General features: G+C 40.7%; 1 protein-coding gene and 1 pseudogene across 3 annotated transcripts in view; one reads left to right on the top strand and one right to left on the bottom strand.

Annotated features, from left to right (window-relative positions):
• cfap46 (cilia and flagella associated protein 46) overlaps nt 1-20,923 on the bottom strand; it is an 81,551-nt gene that overhangs the window by 5,477 nt on the left and 55,151 nt on the right. For all 3 annotated transcript variants that reach the window (XM_085478367.1, XM_085478369.1, XM_085478368.1), the window contains exons 43-52: nt 19,987-20,166; nt 19,660-19,833; nt 17,708-17,805; nt 17,329-17,396; nt 14,370-14,536; nt 14,046-14,146; nt 13,654-13,724; nt 12,852-13,019; nt 547-626; nt 103-163 (exon numbers count right to left, since the gene is read on the bottom strand). In XM_085478367.1, coding sequence (XP_085334493.1) covers nt 103-163; nt 547-626; nt 12,852-13,019; nt 13,654-13,724; nt 14,046-14,146; nt 14,370-14,536; nt 17,329-17,396; nt 17,708-17,805; nt 19,660-19,833; nt 19,987-20,166 — 1,168 coding nt within the window. The remainder of the gene's footprint in view (nt 1-102; nt 164-546; nt 627-12,851; nt 13,020-13,653; nt 13,725-14,045; nt 14,147-14,369; nt 14,537-17,328; nt 17,397-17,707; nt 17,806-19,659; nt 19,834-19,986; nt 20,167-20,923) is intronic.
• LOC146695892 (histone H1-like) lies at nt 5,524-6,172 on the top strand (annotated as a pseudogene).

Below are 20,923 nucleotides of genomic sequence, written 5' to 3'. Positions count from 1 at the left end.
GTATAACGGACCTGAATTAAATGAACTGAATTAAATACCCAATCTTATATGTGAAATTACATATTTCTGTTTAACAAAAGTAATTCTGAAAACAAAAGATACATTTGAAGTTACGCATGTCCACTGGAAAGGTGTTAGAAGGCAGCACATGACTGGCAGGTACCTGGGTAAACAAATTTTAGTTTTTACAGCTCAAAGCAGCTAAAAATGTATACAAAGTGGAAATAAATAAATGACATATCACATAAATGTGCAAACATGCAAATATTATTTTGTACACACTTATATGTGCCAACTAATGTATATCACGACTGAGAAAACAGAAGCAGAAAAGAGGGTTTGATGAAAAAACAGAAGTGATGCACAACAGGGGATAAATACCCAGAAGCTTGAACTAGGATCTTTATGAAAACATTATGTAATTGATTGAAAACCACACTTAAAAGAGACGCGGGGAGCAACTTAAATAATTGCCAGTGCTGACAGGAGGTAAAAGGAATATTGCTTTCTGTATCTGGCAGGCCCAGATTAATTTACTGAACTCACCGCTTTGATGACTTGGCTTTGATCTCCCCTCGTTTTAGTTCCCTTGCCACCTTTGGTCTCCTTTTTGTTGTCACTTTCAACTGCCACAAACAGGAAGCAGAATTAATACATACACTTGTCTGCAGGGCAGACTACACAGCTTTTGGACTGGTAAATAATTTTTATTTTTTTAAAACAACTTTCTCAGAGACAGCAAAGTCATTGGCACTTATTGGTGACAGAAGAACCAAAGGTTTCCTCCTGGCTGCAACGCCTTTGCAAAGGAAAACACTTGCTATTAGCATGTGTTATCATTTTCAGTGCATTACTCAAAACTGATGCTTTATACGTTATAAATAAGGTAGAAAACATTAAGTTTATTTTTATTATTCTGTTGTTCCATTTTTAGTGTCAGGCCATTAGCAGGCTGTAGAAGAAGGCTCCATCTGTTGGCTGACCAGTCCAACACTATTCCAAAGTGAAATCTGTTCAAATGTTGCAAAGATACTGAATGCAACAATTCAACTAATTTGGCATATCCCAAACTTCCATTTTATCTTTTAGGGAAAAACAATTTTGAGTAAAATAACAAAGAGAATAAAAAATAAAACCGTAACATCTCTTAAAACGAAAGTAGTTAAACTACCTATGAACATCCATTCTGATATACGCATTTTAATAACCCAACCGCCTTGATAACAAATGTCCTACTATAGCATGTACTCAAACATGTCATTAAAGTCAGATCTTTGCATAATGCACATCTCAGAAAAACGCAAAGTTACTTTTCATTTTTTTTAACGATTATAAACATGCATCCTCATCAGGTTACGCCCTTTAACCCGAACATCATTTACTAAAACTTATTTATTTAATCTATTCATAAATATCCAAAACTAGTTCATGCATTATAGTCCTTACAATCCTTTATTATCAGGCTAAGGCTCCATGAAGAGCCATCAGCTGAACCGAAAAGCCAAAATAAGAGTATTAAGAGAGACTAACAGAGAGACATATTTCTCCCATATCAGCTTGTCTCCAATCCTGAATGTAGAATTCTTCTTTTTACATACAATGTCCTGAATAATCAGGCTCTGTCGTCTCTTAAAGAACTCTTAATAGCTCATAATAATCATTCCGATAAGCTCTTGTGTCATTTATGGTCCCTTGAGTTTCCAAAAGTAGACAGTATTGGTTCCCCCTCATGTGGAACATGGACAGGATCTGCCGTTTAAAAGTTTGCTTCAAACTTTTCTTTTTGATAAACCTTGTACAGTGGTCCCTCGTTTATTGTGGGTGTTACATTCCAAAAATAACCCACGATAGGTGAAATCCACGAAGTAGCCAACTTTATTTTTTACAATTAATATAGATGTTTTAAGGCTGTAAACCCTTAACTTACACACTTTATACACTTTTCTCAGACAGGCATCAACATTTTCACACGTTTCTCTCTTGTTTAAACACTCTCAAAGTTCAAACCTTCGTAGAAAAATAAGTCCAGTATTATAGAACGAACCAAAGATCAAACCCTGTTTTCAGGTCCAGAACATGGGAATACAGCAGCTGCCAGAGAATCAATGGTACAGACGTAGAGGAAGCAAGAAGAATGAGTAGAGTAAAGTTTGACTAATCTGACTGTTTGGTTTCACCTTCTAATCCTTTGACATTGACACTGTTATGCTTGTTGTCTTCTGCTAGCGAAGATCTATGTAGATTTGACAAGCTGAACGCATTCTGTACTGTACAGGAGGCACGACACGAGATTGATTGAAAATGGTCTACAGCTGATCAGGATGCAAACCACAATGTAAAAAAAACCAAACAAAAAAACCATGCAAAACTGCACCCCCCCCAAAATATCCGCAAAATAGCGAGGCTGTGAAAAGTGAACCGTGATATAGTGAGGGACCACTGTAGTTAGGAATGAATAACATGATCCTGAACCTTAGTTATACTGTTGTGGGCTCTGGCGTGTTGGTCATTATGCACTGGAGAATTTTTAAGCACTCACTCTTTTCACTTTTGTATTTACAATCTATTGCATGTTGTTAGATTTGTATTGTTGATTGTCATTTATGCTTAGAAATATTTACTTATATATGCTTAGAGTTTTGTAATTAGTTGTAGATTGGTAGAGGTTTTGATCCTTGATAGTCTGCAAACTTTGTGTGTATTAGACAGCACTTTGGGAGCATGAGAGGTCATACCGTGTCTTATTGTTTTATGGTAGGATTAACGTAGCTACGTCTGTTCTAGTCTAAGTGCTCTTTGTTTAGATGAACTGCAGGACTTCCTCACCGTGTTATCTAGGATGAACCATCTAGGGTGAGGGGGAGGCTACCCTCTTCCTGACCAAGGATGTTTAACCCTTTGATCAGCAACACACACACACACACACACACACACACACACACACACACACACACACACACACACACACACACACACACAGGCAAGGTACTCTTTGTTTGTATGTAGACGTCGTATGTTAATGAACCTATGCATATTCATGTAACCTCAATAAAAGGGCAGTGTTACAGGAGGACGGACGAGACCAACTGGAGTCAAGCGGTTGTCCGGTTCTCTCCCGTGCACGAGTAACATGAAGAACTTTGCCTATTTGTGTCTTGCTTAGCAGTGTAATTATATTGTCTTAACGTTCCAGCGAATAGGTTTATGCTACAAACCTATCATTAATTGGTCCTTCGATGCCGGAGCCCTGGAATCGCATTCACCGAGGGGAGGAGGGACACGCTGAAAGACTGACGTCAGCCAGGAAGTTCCTGTGGATTCGCTGTATGTCTTTTCTCCTCGATGAATGGCGATTGGCGGGATTCGAGGCTGATATTACACGCTAAGCAACACCGAGTAAGTTTAGAGTCCAACTCTATAACTGTACGTCTTCGCCGCTCAGTGGGGCGTTGTCCGTGGCCGCTTAGTGGGGCTAAAATTACGTCTTCGCCGCTCAGTGGGGCGTTGTCCGTGGCCGCTCAGTGGGGCTAAAATTCGCCGTCTAAGTGGGGCGATGTACAAGGCCGCTCAGTGGGGTTTTTTGTACAGAAGCATTAAGTCGCAGAGTTGCGCAGTTCGAACTTTTTTTGGTTCGCCGTCTTAGTGGGGCGAAATACAGACCGCTGTGTGGGGTACTGTAGTGAGTTCTCCACCGCTCAGTGGGGTGTTGAGAAGTTCCGCGGGGTCCAGATTGTGCTGGACAGTAGGCCTATTTTGTGTTGTTGTCATTGTCGTCGTCGTTGTTGTTGTTGTTGTGTGTGCGGAGCAGAACATGTGGTCTGTGACACCGACTGTTGTTGTTATCACGGGTTTCTAAGCAACCAAGAGTGAGTCGGAGGGAGACAGACGTTTGTGCTGGACTTTGCTCCTGGCAGCACAAAGTATTTATGTAAAAAAAAGAGAGAGCGACGGCTCCACAGCTGCGCGGGTTCACGCGAGCGCGGTCACGCGGACCTGAGCCGTGCGGTTAATCGCAGGCTTATAAATGGAAGAGATTCAAATGTTAGAAGTTTTCAGAAAACACACCAGCCTTGGAGAGCTGTGGAGAAGGCCAGCCCACATCAGCAGCACTTAAGATATGCTCTGGTGAATGGCTTTTCCCCCACCCCTTGCTGACACAATGTTTATTCTTTAGCTTGCCCTGATCGACAGCAGCCTGTGTGCCAGACCATAGATTTAATTGAGGTGGATAGTTGTTAAAAGTAATCTACATTAAGCTTGTGGTTGCTTAAATTCAGTACAATGACATGTGAGGTGAAGTGATATAGATAAATATTTAAACTAATGAAGTGCATAGAGGCACTTGACCTGTGTGGAAGACTGTCGTCTTATTATGAGCCATTGTTGAGATATAGAGCACATCTGTGAAAACAACTAATATGCTCAACCCTGTATGAAACATCTAAAAATACATGATGGAGAAGCTGTGTTGAATATGTAAGTGTAAGACTTTGCCACTGTGGGCAGAGCATGCAACTACTGTGTGATGTCGCGTTGCAGTTTTGTTTTTGTTTTTTGAGCTGATGAGCAAGCTACACATTATCAGATCAAGAGCTGTCTGAGAACTACTCAAAGAGAGGGAAACAGAGAGTGTGCAGCGTTTCCATGAGCAGTTTTTCTGCACCTTGACTCGTGTGTGTGTGTGTGTAGCATCAGCATCATGTTTTTGTTTATTTGTTTTGTTGGATTAAAAATAATTAAATAAACTGGTGATCATGCTTATGGATCACCATGGCACATATCTCCAGCCATATGGTTTATTTATGCAGATGAAAAAGTGAGTGTGAATGTGTCTGACATCACAGTGTTTTTGTGCACTGTGCAAAAGTGATTGCCTCTGATTGTGAGTGAGAGCGGTGATTTTGCAGACCACCAGCTATTGTGAAGAAAAAAAAAAGAGTGAAAAAGAGACAAATTACTACATTGTAGACGAAGAGAAATAATCATAGGAAAAAGGTTTTGTGTTGATCAGCCGAAAAACAACTACAATGTCATTTTCTGCTTTTAAGAAAGGATTGTTCACACAAACACAGACAGAGAGAGAGAGAGAGGGAGAGAGAGAGATGTGTGTTGATTAAGCAGTGATGATAATAATGAAAATGTCTTAGTTTGTCACTTTCAGGTGAAAAGCAGACCTGTATCAATTTTCCACATGCAACAGTCGGAAGAAAGTTATAGTTTAACATCATTGGAAACATGCAGGCCAAGTTTCTGGCTGACTTATTTACAGTGCCATGTGTTTCTCAACCTCACAAGCGAGCTCACTCCTCCCTGAAGATAAGGAATGCAGCTCCAAAGCAATGTGGATAAACAGCAGCAGAAGAAGAAAGCAAACCCATCTTCCTGTCTGATTGGTTGAATTTCACGGAGGGGCGAGCAAGATGGCAGCGTGAAGAGGAGTTTTTGTTTGAGTTCTCAGCACGAGACACTTATTTGACGTCTTTCTGGCCTTCGGGACTTTTTTGGAGATCAGCGCGTTAAACTTGCTGGATCTGAGGCCAGGGTCTGCGGCGGCAGCATGTTGAAATGCTCAAAAAGGACTGAGTGACTCGGGCAAGCCACATGCGGCTAGCGACATGAAAGAAATGGACCCTTCATGATGCGTTCAACGTGCCAGCGCTGTGGTGGGAAAGGCTCCATCATAAACACGCCCTGCGCCCTGCGCCGAGGTTCAGGCCAAGAAGAAGAAGACGATGACTTCCAAGCCCAAGAAGGTCGGCCTCAGCGTGGGCGAGCTGATTGTGAAAGCCGTGGTCGCTTCCAAGGAGCGCAACGGCCTGTCTGTGGCCGCTCTCAAGAAGGCTCTGGCTGCCGAAGGCTACGATGTGGACAAGAACAAGGCCCGTGTCAAGACCGCCATCAAGAGCCTGGTGGCGAAGGGCACTCTGGTGCAGACCAAGGGCACCGGGGCCTCCGGATCCTTCAAGATGAACAGGGTTACTGAGACCAAAGCTAAGACGCCCGCCGCGGCCAAAGCCAAGAAACCGGCAGCAGCTGCTAAGAAGTCGCCCAGGAAAGCAGCAGCAGCACTTCAGCCACTAGCACGAAGTCAACCGCATCAGAGGACAATAGTGAGAGTGGCTGTGACTTCACTGTGCATGTGAAGAAAACGTTTGAGGAGAACTGAACAGTTGGAGTTGACATTTGCCACCTGTGGAGTAAAATGGCAAGAAGAGACAGTGGGACACAGGACAAAGCTGAAGGAGAACTGCCGGCTGTTGGACTGTTGAAGTGGGAGAGGACAACAGAGTGAGAAGACTAGGTGAGAACACATAGGAATTATTTAATGTGGGAAATCAAAATTTGGGTTAGCAAACCTGGGGAAAAGAAAACTGACTGCTTAAGTTGGAAAATTGAGACGGAGTCTGAAACATTGCGAAAATAGAAACATATACAAAATCACACACACACAAGCAGAACATGCATTAACCCTACTAACAATTCCAAACACAAAATGACTCATGAAGACTCATAGCACATTAGTTAAGAAATGATTAAATAATAGCAGAGAAGTGTGTAGGAAAGGCAGCTTTAAGAACATGCTCTGCTGGAGATGCAGCTCCACAGACATGCATTAGACCTGCCTAATAACACAAACACATGTAATGAAAATTAGCTTGTTATCTTTCATCAGTGTTACAATAGTGTCAATTTAGCAGACACTTGTTATCAAATGCTGAATTTATCCTAAAGAAAAAAAATTGACTCTCCAAGTTGCAGGACAACAATTTAACTTTTGTGAGAAAAAAGATCCTGGTTTGACCAACCAGTGATCAGACAATAAATTTAGTTGTTAAAATGGTAAATTGGGAGAAGCTTCCTGCTTGATTGAGGCAGCACATGTAATTTACTGTATGAGGGAAATTGTCTTTTGTGATACTATTTTGAACATGCTTTTCTGTCGTCCTGTCAACTTAGTGGGTTAATAGCTGATATGCAAATTAGTTGATTGGTTTTAGATTAATGAAAGGTGACTGAATTCTAGTATGAGTGAATGAGATGTGTTGGAGTTGTTGTGTGTTGAGTGGAGACTCTAAAACACTGAGTTTCCTGTTTTGATGTGCGAGTGAATCCTGTATTTAGATACACAACTCAAAAGGTTTCAGCGATGTAATCCAAACTAAAGTTCTTCTTTTTCTTTTTGAAATGACGTCATTTTGCTGAGAGTGGAAACTAAATGCGACGATAGGTTCCACTATCAGCAAAGAAAGAAAGAATGAATGCATGAATGAGTGAGTGAAAGGAAAACAAACTGGCTGACTGGTAAAAGCTGACAAAAGCTGACAAGACTTTACTGATGTAACACGACTGTGTGAAGTTGACCCCCGCCTGGCAGGGGTGCAGATGAGTCTGTGTGTGCTTCCCTTTACAGGAGCAGAAAGATGACAGCAACACTCGGGGTTGCGTGATGATTTAACATTTTAAATGCCATTTTCTGTGTCTGTGAATTTACTATGTGTGCGTCATTCACTAGCTTGTGTGCTCACAGAGATATCTGTGACAAAGTATGCATACGCCTGCGCAAGTGCTAATATTTGCATTTTCTTTTCTTACAGCATGCCAGTTCTTCATGTGAATTGATGATGCGATTTATACCAGGACAACTGGTTGATGTTTTTTCCTACTACAGGATTTCTGGGTTTATGTGTGAGGAAAACTGTGTTTACAGGTTATGAGTGGTGATGCTGTTGCATTGTGTTGATGGGAAAATGTGAAGGTTACTTTGATAATGTGAATAACATGTGTGAAATTTCCTGTGTTGAGAACTGGTGTTACTTCTTTCCACAGCTAGGGTTGACTTTATGGTGTTTTTATGGCACCTCTGGAACCTGTTGACCTGTGTCTGACCCCTGTCTGACTACAGTGAATGTGTATTGCTAATGTTTGTTTCTTTGAGAATGCTGTGGTAGATTCAGCTGAAGCGGACAAGTGACATGGGTAAAACAAATAAGAGATTACGGTATTTATGGAATAGTTTATTATGGGCTCATTTGCTGGCCACTTTTGAACCCATAATAATAATATATGAGTGGAGTGACTTTGCTTAAGAGAAGTCACTGATTACATTAATGTTAACAGAGTACATGGGATAATCCATGTCTGAGGTGAATTGGGGTAATAGTTGTAGTTACTGATTTGAGAAAACCTGCACATGACACTTGTCTTGCTGATGTTGAGTGCTTATTACTCTTATGATACAATTGTTTACAGGTATGAAGTTTGATTTCACTTCCAGATTTTGCTTTCCAGGCCGTGATGGTGTGTATGCAGGCTCCTGGGAGAGCCAGGTGTTAAGCAAACTTAATATGCAACACACGCTAACATCTTTTATTGCAGGGTTACGGAGCTACTCCAGAGGAGATGCCCTGATGTTGCCTGGGACATGATCTAGCTAATCTTTTTCTTTAAGACAGGGATCCAGGTTTGGTGAGTTGACGCATGGGAATGTCCATGCGTCAAGAGGTGGAGTGCAAGGATTAACATTAAACAATGTTTACTATTATTGTTGCAGTTACTATTATTGTTGCAGTGATTTGTGTGATTAGCCGTTTTATTTACAAATATTAAACCTATGCAAGTGGTGCACCCATGTTCAGATGAGGCTTTGATGGCCTATAAGTGAAGTTCACTGAACTAAAGAATGTGGTTTGATGATTGTTGACATACTCTCCAAATAGTTTGTCTTCCTAGCAAGGAAATACAGGTGCAGCAGTAATCTCCTGAGAAATCTTCAGAGGCCCAGTGAGAAGCGTGAACCATTCCAGGCATAGCTGACAGCCAGGCAGTGGTTGAGGTCAAAGGTCAAGCTGGTTGGGGCCCATCATGAAATCAGACCTTGGAGCCACAGCAAGGACCATGAAACTGCCTGCAAAATAGAGGAGAGGATCGTCCACAAGATGGGAGAGAGGCTTCAGGAGGATCAGAGATCATCTTCAGCACAGCAGACATCACACAGAGAGCTGTGCTACTGAGCTTCCAGGAGATTTTAAATAAAATGAAAGATTCAATATTGACGCTGAGGAAGACAACTAAGGTGTACGACGTGCTCTGCCTTAAACCTTCAGCAGCGTTGGAACATGAAAACTCGTGGGATGAGGGGAGCGTGCCAAGCTCCATCGACAGCGCAGAAGGAGTTCGGGGATGACATCATGATTCTATGAAAGCACAGGAACCAGAAGCTATGGTGGTGATGACAGCAGTTTCCTATGAACATCACCTAACGCTGTGCCACTGTACTGTGCATACGATGACACTCTGAAGGCTGCTGGGATCATAACAGCAGTAAGACAACTGAACCCTGCACCCTTTCCACAGAGGTGTTTTCTGCAGAGTATGGACAATTAAGGAGTCATAAATATCCCCCTCACAAGACGAAGGTCTGAAGTCAGGTGATGGGGGCTGGTAAGAGGCCATAAAACTAGAGTGCTGAGAGGTCTGCAGCTTTGGAAATAGCTGAGAACCATGTTGACAAACAACAAAACCAACTGGTATGTTTGAATGTCTATTCTACATACATTTGGACTCTGGTCCTATGGACAGTGATGGAAACAACTGGAAGAGACATTCATGACGCCCTGCAGAGCTTAAACCACTCTGCAGAGAGACATGTGATGTGCACACCCGGAGGAAGCACCACCAAGCTGAGATGTTTTTGAAAATGTTACTTTTTTAGTTTCACTATTAAATTAACAATTTCTTTGGTTGCTCGTAAGATGCAGTTTGCCATGAGATGAGCTCAATGAATGGGGTAACTGCTAATACATTTATTAAACTGTGTACCTTTTCAGTAATTTAGGGTGATTTGACATATGCTGAGTATAAAAAGGTTTGCATTGAAACTGTCAGACATGAGGTATTCATACCTGGGAACTTTTCAGGCATAAAGGTCAAAAAGGGGGGAAATGTTAGATTTGTATTGTTGATTGTCATTTATGCTTAGAAATATTTACTTATATATGCTTAGAGTTTTGTAATTAGTTGTAGATTGGTAGAGGTTTTGATCCTTGATAGTCTGCAAACTTTGTGTGTATTAGACAGCACTTTGGGAGCATGAGAGGTCATACCGTGTCTTATTGTTTTATGGTAGGATTAACGTAGCTACGTCTGTTCTAGTCTAAGTGCTCTTTGTTTAGATGAACTGCAGGACTTCCTCACCGTGTTATCTAGGATGAACCATCTAGGGTGAGGGGGAGGCTACCCTCTTCCTGACCAAGGATGTTTAACCCTTTGATCAGCAACACACACACACACACACACACACACACACACACACACACACACACACACACACACACACACACACACACACACACACACACACACACAGGCAAGGTACTCTTTGTTTGTATGTAGACGTCGTATGTTAATGAACCTATGCATATTCATGTAACCTCAATAAAAGGGCAGTGTTACAGGAGGACGGACGAGACCAACTGGAGTCAAGCGGTTGTCCGGTTCTCTCCCGTGCACGAGTAACATGAAGAACTTTGCCTATTTGTGTCTTGCTTAGCAGTGTAATTATATTGTCTTAACGTTCCAGCGAATAGGTTTATGCTACAAACCTATCACATGTCATTACATTTTCTTTTCTCTTTCTATGGTTCATCGTTTCTTGGCCTTGTTGTTTGTTGTTGCCTCTCCTCTTTTCTCCCATTTCTTTATTCTCACCCTCCCAAGGATTGAAAGTAGATGTAGTAGCACTTTATCAACCCCACAATAGTAGTAGTAGCTGTCTCTCCCTGACCCTGGTTCTGCCCCAGGTCTTGTCCTGTTAGAAGGAAGTCCTTCCTTCCTAACATCACCAAGTACCTGCACATAGGAGACCATTGCCTTAACACAACTGCACCTCATCTTATAATTACTTCAGTATGATTGAATAAAAATGCCTTTACTCTGTTTCAAATGTTATGTTAATATTTTGACTGCATACCTTTCATATCAGGATGTTTTTAAAGATCACACAGCATCACTGACTACATGCTATCAGTATGTTCTACCTTAATCTAGACCACCCACCGCAGTTTGCTGTGACTCCCATAGTTAATTATAAATCTTTCTGGCAATAAAAAATAATTCTAATATAGAAAACTGCTTAGCACCATGGTTTTTTTCCTAAGTGAAAATTAAATGTAAAATCTAACTGTACAGTTAAAATCACACAACCTGATCACTCAGTAACACACACACAGTAAAATCTGAAGAAGCAGTAAGAACAGACACGCGTGCAAAAGCATGTGTTTACCCCCCTGAGGGCAATCTTTTTATAGTTTGTGCTAAATTGTCCTGTGTGTACTTCATGCAAAGCAGTGCACAGAATAACAAATAGCCCTTTCAAAAGTGGTTTCAGGCGCTACATCTTCTTGACACAATGGTAAACTGTAGATGTCAAAATTATGGTAATCATGGTCTGGGGGAAAAAAAGCAAACACTAATTTTTTCTGTGGTCTGATCGTCACCCGTGTGTTTGATCCAGACATCAAAAGATGTATTAAGAAAAGCTTGTTGTAATATTTTCCCATCTGTGGCATACAAGTCTCAAGGGATACACAGACACACACATACATAAATAGTAGTTTAACAGTAACCTTTGAACAGTGACTCAAGCGATGCAAATGATTCAACCTTTAAAAAGGTACAGATGTCTGCAGGATCCCATTCAGTGCTCTTTTTACCTCCTTTCTATTCACCTATTCCTTTCCAAAATAGTAAAGCACTGAAACACCATCAACCCCCCAAAAAAGAGAAAGGAAACAACTGGACCGGGCACGATATGTGTAATAAAGTTGATTAAAATGATGCTCATTTGTTTCTGTTTTTACTGTATCAAAAATAAAAACACAATGTGAATACTGTCCTAGGCTTCATTTATTTGCCTTATAGCTTTGCAGCCATGTTGGTTGATTTATCTGAAACAAAAACCTATCCTTAATAAATGTGGATACAATTTCGAAGGGCGAAAGAGAAAAAAACGACAGTGTGTCAGTTTCGGTTAAGGTTCTTTCTTTTTTCTGCCTCTAAACCCTGCAATCAGTTCATCTTCTGGCACGCTGAGCAAGTCAAGACAGTAAGTGTGCAACAGTTTACGAAAAACTTGACGTGGTGCCTTTTTGCGGACCATTGTGGACCATTGACTGTGTCTGCTGATTACAAGCAGGAGACACAGTTAATGGACATCTATTTAAAAAAAGAAAAAAAAAAGGTTGTGGTGTTCACTTCACAGACGTCTTCATGAAATTCTGCATGACAGCAAGATGTGAAATGACCTTTCTCTCCTGAACAGATTTCTATGGATGGCTGCTTGCAGTCTACATCCTGATGTCAAGATACCTCTGCAAATGTAAGCTATTTTTCACTCAGATAACGAGGAATTATGTGATGTGAGGCAAAGGTCCGATCGTACACCTATGTATGGGTGGGTTTAGGCAACCCAGAAAGGGCTTCCTTCATTTATAGACCTCCGCTTCAAATATATATGAATGTGTGTGTGCGTGAGTGTGTTTGAGTGTGTGTGTGGGGTGTTTGTGTCCTCGACTATAACAAAGTCAAACTTAGGACCTTTTTAATAGTCCATTAATTTAAATTAAGGTCCATGGTTTAGCAATGCCTCACAGTCACATTGAATGGCTGGAGTATTGCAAATATTTAGCTGTAGTCTATAAATGTCAGATATAAATTCTTTATTGGGCTACATATAAATACAATCAATTTTCACATGGCTACTGGTCTTAAAGTTGCAGGTCCCTTGGAAAGGGTAAGAGATTTAGTTCGTGCTTACAAATATTTTAGAGTATATACATGTGTGAATGTATTACCTTTTTCTTCTCTCTTTAGGCGACTGTAAAAAAGCTGAAGGGAAAAGTCCCGAGTCACAGAACTCAGGCTATCTTCTTTCAGGATAGACATGGATTCCAGAGGCAGCTCCAGCAACCTCTTGTCTGCCAGTACCACCACATACTCCCCTGGTTCAGTTGGCATTTTAACTGTATATATCATATACATAAAAGTACAAGTTTCACATGCATCACATATTTTGTGACAGTGTAAATGTCATAGAGCAATATACTCCCAACTGTACAGACATTATAGGGCATCAACCTGTACAGTTTTTAACCATATGTGCAGAACTAAAAGTATTTAAAAAGAAAACTGTAGATGGTGTGATAATTCCAACAATGTGCAGTAGAAAAATCCCACCAAATTTTGGAATAATGGTTCATATGATACAGAGGAATCATGCCTTCAACAAACAGCACAGTTTGCAGGCTGGCTAGTAAGGCTGCATTCCTCTTTCTTTCCTAATCATCGGGATTCCCATGAGTGTACTGCAACCTAGCCACATTAATAGCCTTAAACAATATGGATCTTTATGCTTTTAAAAAAGGCATAGGCTTCAGTCACTTTGCATACTCTGAATGTGCAGAGGAGGTAAAATTGGTGTCATGCTCTGAATATTCTTCCTATGACATGACTAAAGGTAATTACAACCCATTCAATCTGGATTTATGACAATTTAATGCTTTTTAAAATCCTTATTCGATGCAAAAATATCCATAACAACCTTAGGCTGTCAGAGACACAGGCAAGCGTATGTTCAACAGCTCACTGCTCCTTTACCTGAGCTCTCTTTCTCTTCTTTATCTTTGGTTTTGGCCATTTCAGGGGTTGGCAGAGATGCAGCATCTGGCCTGAAGATAAGACCAGGTGAGGATCAGCAAAACTACACTTATGTAGAGGCATTTAAAGTATAAACCATTCATATTATCAGAATTGGTCAGACATTTGTTTCATAACTAAAACCCTGTGTACATAAACCATGGCATAAACAATACAAAAGATTCACATACACTTGAATTGTACACCATTCAAACACTCCATTCAATAGCTCCTTTTATAATTGAGTTCAGATTTCTGAGCATTAAAAAAGTGTTAAAGCCTCCTTCCCTGGGTTAAAAAAAACATGTAGGGAATATGTAGTTGTTAGGAATTAAAGTGTCTGACATATTCACCTTAAGCAAGAGAAGTCAAACTGTTTGAGGAGTGGATTTAAATATTCTTCCATGTCTTTTACAAGTTCTCTGAAACGACATGCTAACTCTCCTGATAGTTTCTGTATAGAGAAACAAGAGAGAAAGCAGGGTGAGGGGTTTTAGACCACTGATCAGTTTCACACGTACATTTCTTTCAGTTAGATGTTGCTTGGGAATAAAAGTTTTCCCAGTAAGTAAGAAATAGACATGACGTAAAATTAAGTGCAGCGTAGTGAGTGCATTCGTCGAGTAATAGAGTGAAAGGCAAGTCGTGGCTTTAACAGGACAGACATGGAGAAAAACCTGATACTCCTCAGAGGCCTCCAGCCTGTCCTCAACGCTGCGCAAAGAGTCTTTATTGAGGAGGGCATGTCTTGTCTCCTGGCAAAAAGCCCGAGTCTGTTCCCTCAGTGCCAGTAGAGCCTGCGGGCAGACTGAAACCTTGGCCATCCCAGAGCACGTCAAGCTACCTGGAACCACAGAATGACACACAATCAGACATGCATACTCACAGACGCTGAGTACTTACTGGCTTTGTAATTGGTCCCCGTGAGCATCTCCCACACCCTCCTCTTCTTGGTCTTTTCATCTATCCTTTTCTTTTCCTCACTGCTTGTTGTTTAATGAATTTTCTCACATTCTCAGGCAGTGCATCCAGCCCTTTGCACCACTCTTACCACTTCTTATGTCAATCAAATCCCAGAAAAGGTCATGAGTAAAGTTCTCAGGCAGTGCATCCAGCCCTTTGCACCACTCTTACCACTTCTTATGTCAATCAAATCCCAGAAAAGGTCATGAGTAAAGTAAGTAAAGCTATATGCTAATATCATGACTTATGAACTTATTATGACTTATGAAAGCTGGTGTTTCATGCCCCCCCCCCCCACCACCACCACCACCACCACCACACACACACACACACTCTTCTTGATTTTATCCCCTCTTTTTGTTCTCATTAAATCTGAACTTTTCATTTGCCTTTCAGACAAATGTTACGTGGGAATATTAAATTCGCCTTGTTATGTATAAATGCAGACAACAATGATGCATGTGTGAGATAAAGACCACATTCCTCAGATGCAGATGCAAATCAGATGCAGTGTAAAGATACAGAGAAAAAGAAAGTACACATTCTTTCAATTCTAAGTTTTTATATATTAGGGTGTAATAAAATATCATCTGTTTCCCATAGCAGCTCATAAAATTTGGTTAATGCAACCTTAGGCCAACAACAACATATGAAATGTCACAAAAAAGTAAAGCAAAATGCAGAAGCAATGTGTGAAAAACTAAATACACCATTCTAGCTTCTAGAACCATGTAATTGCTTTCTGTATAATTATCATGCTCTCACATTATTGTGGAGAAAGTCTGAGGCTCTTCTTTGTGACATTCCTTCAGTTCATTGATGTTTGTGGGGATTCCTTTATGCACAACTGCCTTAAGGTCCCGCTACATCATTTTAGCCATGTCAAAATCTGAATTTGACAGAACCATTACAACACACTGGTTCTTTTCTTTTTCAGCCATCCTGTTGTAGATTTGCTGCTGTACTTGGGATCATGTCCTGTTGCTTGACCCAATGTGGGTCAAGCTCTGGTTCTCGAATAGATTGCCTCATATTTGACTCTAGAATCAACAGCATTTGATTAGCAGTAGGGCTGGGCCATATTATACCGTTCACGGTAATACCGGTATAATGTTAGGCAACGATAGGAAAATGAAATATCGCGATAGAATGGGAGTAAAACGCGCATGCGCAGTGCCTTTGTTTTCATACGCACATGGCCGATTGTTGAGTGAAACAGATGAACCAGAATTGGTTTGTAAAAATGGTGCAACTTCAGTGATGTGGAACTGGTTTGGTGTTTGTCCGTCAGATACACAACAAAGCACATTTTTTTGCAGAACATGCAAGCGGCCGTTGTTATTGTCGTATTTGTCGGACTAAGATGCTCTTAAATCTGGGAGTAATCTGGGTTCTAAGCTCCGTATGCTTCAGGTCAAACAACACTGCAGCATCACTTAGAGTTAAAAACTGTCTAAATTCTTTCATCTTTAATAAAACGATCAGCATTGCTGCTTTACCAGGTGTAACTATAAAGTTTAACTTCCAGGCATCCATGAAAACAAAAGTTATTACATTTAACGGAGTTAGAAGTTAGCAGGAAGCTAGCGGAAGTTAGCTCGCTAGTTTCGCTAGTTACCTAAGCATGATATTGCATGTTCTGACTGAGAGATTTCTGAAAAAAAATCAAACGTACAGCTCTGCTATCACTTCCAACATAAATGAAGACAGGAAACTAAACAGCAGTGACGTTTGTAGGGTTACTGAAGTTGGGCTAGCTGGTATATAATGATGTGCTACGTGATCGCTAGCGACATAGCTATGTTAGCATAACATAAACAGTGAAGCTGGAGGACGAACACTAACACTTTTCCACTTATAAAAGTTAACGTGAAGGTTCTTCATGGTTAGAAACAAATGCAATCGCATGGCAGGATGCTGTAAACGGACCAAACTTCAGTCAGGAGAACAACTGAGATAATCCATCCACTATACGAGGTTAGTCATTAATATACATGGGAATAGAGCAGCTGCCAGAGAATTCAACATTAATGAATCAATGGTACAGAAGTGGAGGAAGCAAGAAGAATGAGTTTAATAAAGTTTGATTTATCTGACTGCTTTGTTTCGCTTAATGTGCCTTATAATCCCGTGCACCTTATGGTCCGAAAAATGCGTACTGCACACTGCAGTTTAATGTTGCAAAGCACCTCTTTTTAACTTCAGTGGATATTATACATGGTTATGCTCAGGATATGTCAGCCCATTTCTAGTGGAAATGCCTTTGGTTAAACTTTCAGCAAGGAATTTGCATTTGCACTGTTACATTTTTATAAAGCTTTAATGTACATAAAAACCAGCTTCTTGTTTAAGTGAAAATAAATGGAAGGTTGTCTTTTTGCGCTAGTAATGTTGTGGAGTTGTATTTTGTCTCGCATCAATTATATCGTCAGTTATATCGTTATCGCAAATTTTCAAATATATATCGTGATAAATATTTTTGGCCATATCGCCCTGCTCTAATTAGCAGTACCTAGCTGTTACTTACCGTCTAAATTCATATGGAAGCAGTGAATGTATTTAAATTTGTTTTTTATACACTGCTTCTGCATTTTGGCTTAGTTTTTTGGCTTAGACACAGTGCCCACCTAAAGATCTATCTCAACAGTATTAGTTTAAAAATATGTATCACACCTGTAACTTGTGGTGTCCTTCCCTTCTGAGCTTTAGTTGCCTCATAGAAACCACCATAGAGTTGTGACCTAAAAAAAAACAACACAAAAAGGAAAATAATTTCTACTCTTTAACTATAAACCCTTAAAATATGTGGTGCATCACCTTTACTTAGAACATACTTAATTGAAAAGAACATAGAATTCTCTAGTCACGTTAAATGCTACTCTCAACATGAATCATTGGGCTCATTCAGCTCCTCCAAACAGGACTACAACTAGTGTGACTTGTGACCTGTGATTATTCACTCAGTTGCTTTAATACTATTGAGATAGGGGACAAAAGTTACACAAAAGAGACAACAAAGATATAAAATGGAAAATGAAAAAACATAAAGTACCCATCTTCAGAGTGCTGAAGCAGCAAGATCTTAAGAGTGGGGGGGAGTTCTCCCAGAATGCTCGGGTGGTTGGGGATGATTGTCAGGTGGCTGAAGGTCTGCAAATCAGATAGTAAAGATCACAAATGTATATATAGTCATAGCAACTGCTTTTTGTTTCTCTCTCTCAAATGAAAGATCTTACTGAGCAAAATTCTCATTTGAATTCCACAACCCCAATCCCAAAAAAGTTGGAACACTGTAACATTTAAATATCAAAATGTCCAAACTGAGACATTTTAAGATTGTGTTAAAAATCATAGTTCATTTTGAATGTGATGACAGCAATACATCTGACAACTCGGGAGAGGGGCAACAAAAAGCTGCAAAAGTGAATGACACAAAAAAGAAACAGCTGGAGGCACATTTTATAAATAATTAGGTTAGAATTCTGAGATTAAAGTCAGAATTCTGAGAAAAAAATAATTCTGATGAAAAAGTCAGAATTCTGAGAAAAAAGTCAGAATTGTGACTTAAATCTCAGAATTGTGACTTTAATCACAGAATTCTGACTTTTTTCTCAGAATTTTGAAAAAGAAGAAAAAAAAAGACGTGCCCACTTTTTTTCCCCCAGTGGCCCTAATCCTCTTCCATACATTTAAAATGGATTAAGCTGTTTAAGCCTTTTTTGGAAAACATGAACGCCATGTGCTCCGGACTAAAGAATTGAGAACTTGTTTTCAGGTCTCTGTTTAAAAGCCTGCGTCTCTGATGGTATGGATGTACATCAGTGCCTTCCTTGGAATGGCAATGGTTGGGGAAGATGTAATAAAATGATAAAATACAAATAGAAATGCACAATGTATTGCCAACTGCTGCACCTGTAAGAAAAACAAACTTACAACACTGGGAACATAAACATTCGAAAATGCACAGGTACATAAATCAATCTTCTTGTGGTTTGAGTGTGAGAGAGAGAATGAGAGAGACCGTTGGGGCGCACATGGTCATCTGGGACTCTATTGGGTGGGAGTCCCAGATGACCAGGGGCGATGGGCAGCCAACCCCACTAGAGGCTGGTGCGAGCCGGGATCAGCATCCCAGGGCTCCAGGGACCCAAGAATAACCCAGTACCTGGGAGAGCCTTAATATCAAAATTGAGGGGCAGATAGCAGCCCCACCCACCAACTGCTGGTTAGCCCACCTGTCCCCCAAAGCCCTATGTGTTTGATGATGTTGTGAACCTTAATGACTATAGTGTAGAGGGGCAGGTCGCTGCGCAGTACAGCGAGCAGAGCCAGATGAATGGCTCTACCCGCTGTGACCTACGAGACCCACAACCCTCCATCAAGACTCTACCCTAGAGGCTACCCCTGGAAGGATACAGCCGGGAAACAACTGGTTCAGTAGGCAAATTGGTATGTTCTGAAAACAACATCTTTCTCTGACATTACAAATGACAGAAATTACAAATTCTCTCATTCCTATTACCGTTTCCTAAATATTCTTCTCGTCCATAAATGCTGATTTAAATATTCTCCTTTAATATTCTCCTTTATTCTTCTTTGTGTCAATGCCTGTCTATCATCAGTTTTTCAATGCATATGTTTAGGAGGTCTCAGCAGCAGTTTTCTAAAGCTATAAACAGCTGTTTAACTCTTTCATTTCATTTTATAGCCAATATCAAAACATTGAACTGTTTCTGATAAAATTTGTTGGCTGCCCAGAATGCTCACAGGGCTGCAAATACTACAGAGACGTCAGACACTGGACTTGCTGCTTTGACATAAAACCCTTTAAAGCCCCAAAAAATGTTTCCAGCTCCACTGCTCTGTGTGACTTTGGAACCCTACAGTGCAATTGAAGCAAAGGGCATAACAGCACCACTATTATGCTCCCCATCAAGGGAATTTACTGAGCTGGGTATGACAGAATCCATAAATCATGAGCATGGGTGTTTGGTGACCTGCTACCTTGGAGAGGCTGCTAAGGGAGTCCTCCACTTCCCTTATCATGCTGCTGGGTCTCTCCTCGAGAGAAAGAAGCAGATTCCTGCGGATGCTGAGCAGAGCTGAGAGCTGGGATGCACTGGTGTCGGCACAAGCAGAATTTAGGACCTCAGCCATCACAGCAACAGTGCGGCAGCTCTGGGAATAAAGGAGACGGGTGGACGAAAGAGCGGTTAATCTTAAGAAATTACCATAAGTGTTCTTAAAGAACATCATAAGCAAGCAAAGACAAAATCTGAGCACACACACATCATCTTTGCAAAACACAATAGGAATGTGTTTTGCATGTACCTGAAGCAGGGCAAGATATTGACCTGCCACTGCAGGGTCAGACTGGCCATGACACTCCAACATGTTCAGAGATGCACCGGCCAAGATGGAGGAGGATAAATTGTGTTGGAGACATAGGCTGATGGACTCAGCCAGTGCTTTGCTGGCTTGTGCCAACAGTTGCTGAGCTTTCTGGCTTTTCTGTAGCAGAATAAAGAAACATAAGAAGCACACATGTACACATCATGGTCATGCAGTTGTAAATATATGTTTACATGCATGTTAAAATAGGACTTCTGGAGCCAAAGTAACAAAAATGTATACTTCTCTTTAATGAAAGTTACCCCTGCATATGGCTTAAAATCAAATTCTACAACTGTGATTGTATACATATGCAAATTAGTCTCTGCCTCACCCCTCTGTTGCTTGTCTACATAGCATCCCTGTAGTTGCTCTGTATCAGTGAACCCCATACACTCACAGTTAAGTTCTTGCTATATGGTGTAAGTGTTTTAGACGAGATATGAAAATCCAGTGAGTAATATGTAAATCTAAAGGTCCTGTCACACAGAGAAGGAGGCTGTTCCAGCACGTCAAGGGAGCGATAAAGTCACAGAAACAATGAAAAAATACACTGTGTCCAGAGCACACTGGAACATACCTATGTGCTAGCAGTTAAAACTAAACACAACTGTCAAAGCTTTTTTGCACATGCAGTATTTAAGTTAGAGTAACTTAACATGTTGTTGTCAACTAAGGTAATGCAATCTTCACTGTACCTCACTTGTGTCTGCTCAAGTTCGCTTCATGTGTGTCTGTTTTCACCGTGAAAAACACACAACAGAGAACAGGAGGAGAACGAGGAGACGCACACACACCTGATGTTTTCAGCCAGCTAAAAATGATACACCAAGTTGCCAGCTCTGACAGCCTCACCCCACGTTACAAGTTTCTTGCC

Source organism: Copadichromis virginalis, linkage group LG13 (genome assembly GCF_057382275.1).
Source record: "Copadichromis virginalis isolate Kocher_CV1m ecotype Utaka linkage group LG13, C_Virginalis_male_GT1.1, whole genome shotgun sequence".
In the NCBI taxonomy this organism is placed as follows: domain Eukaryota; kingdom Metazoa; phylum Chordata; class Actinopteri; order Cichliformes; family Cichlidae; genus Copadichromis; species Copadichromis virginalis.
This window is presented reverse-complemented; position numbering and strand designations above follow the sequence as displayed.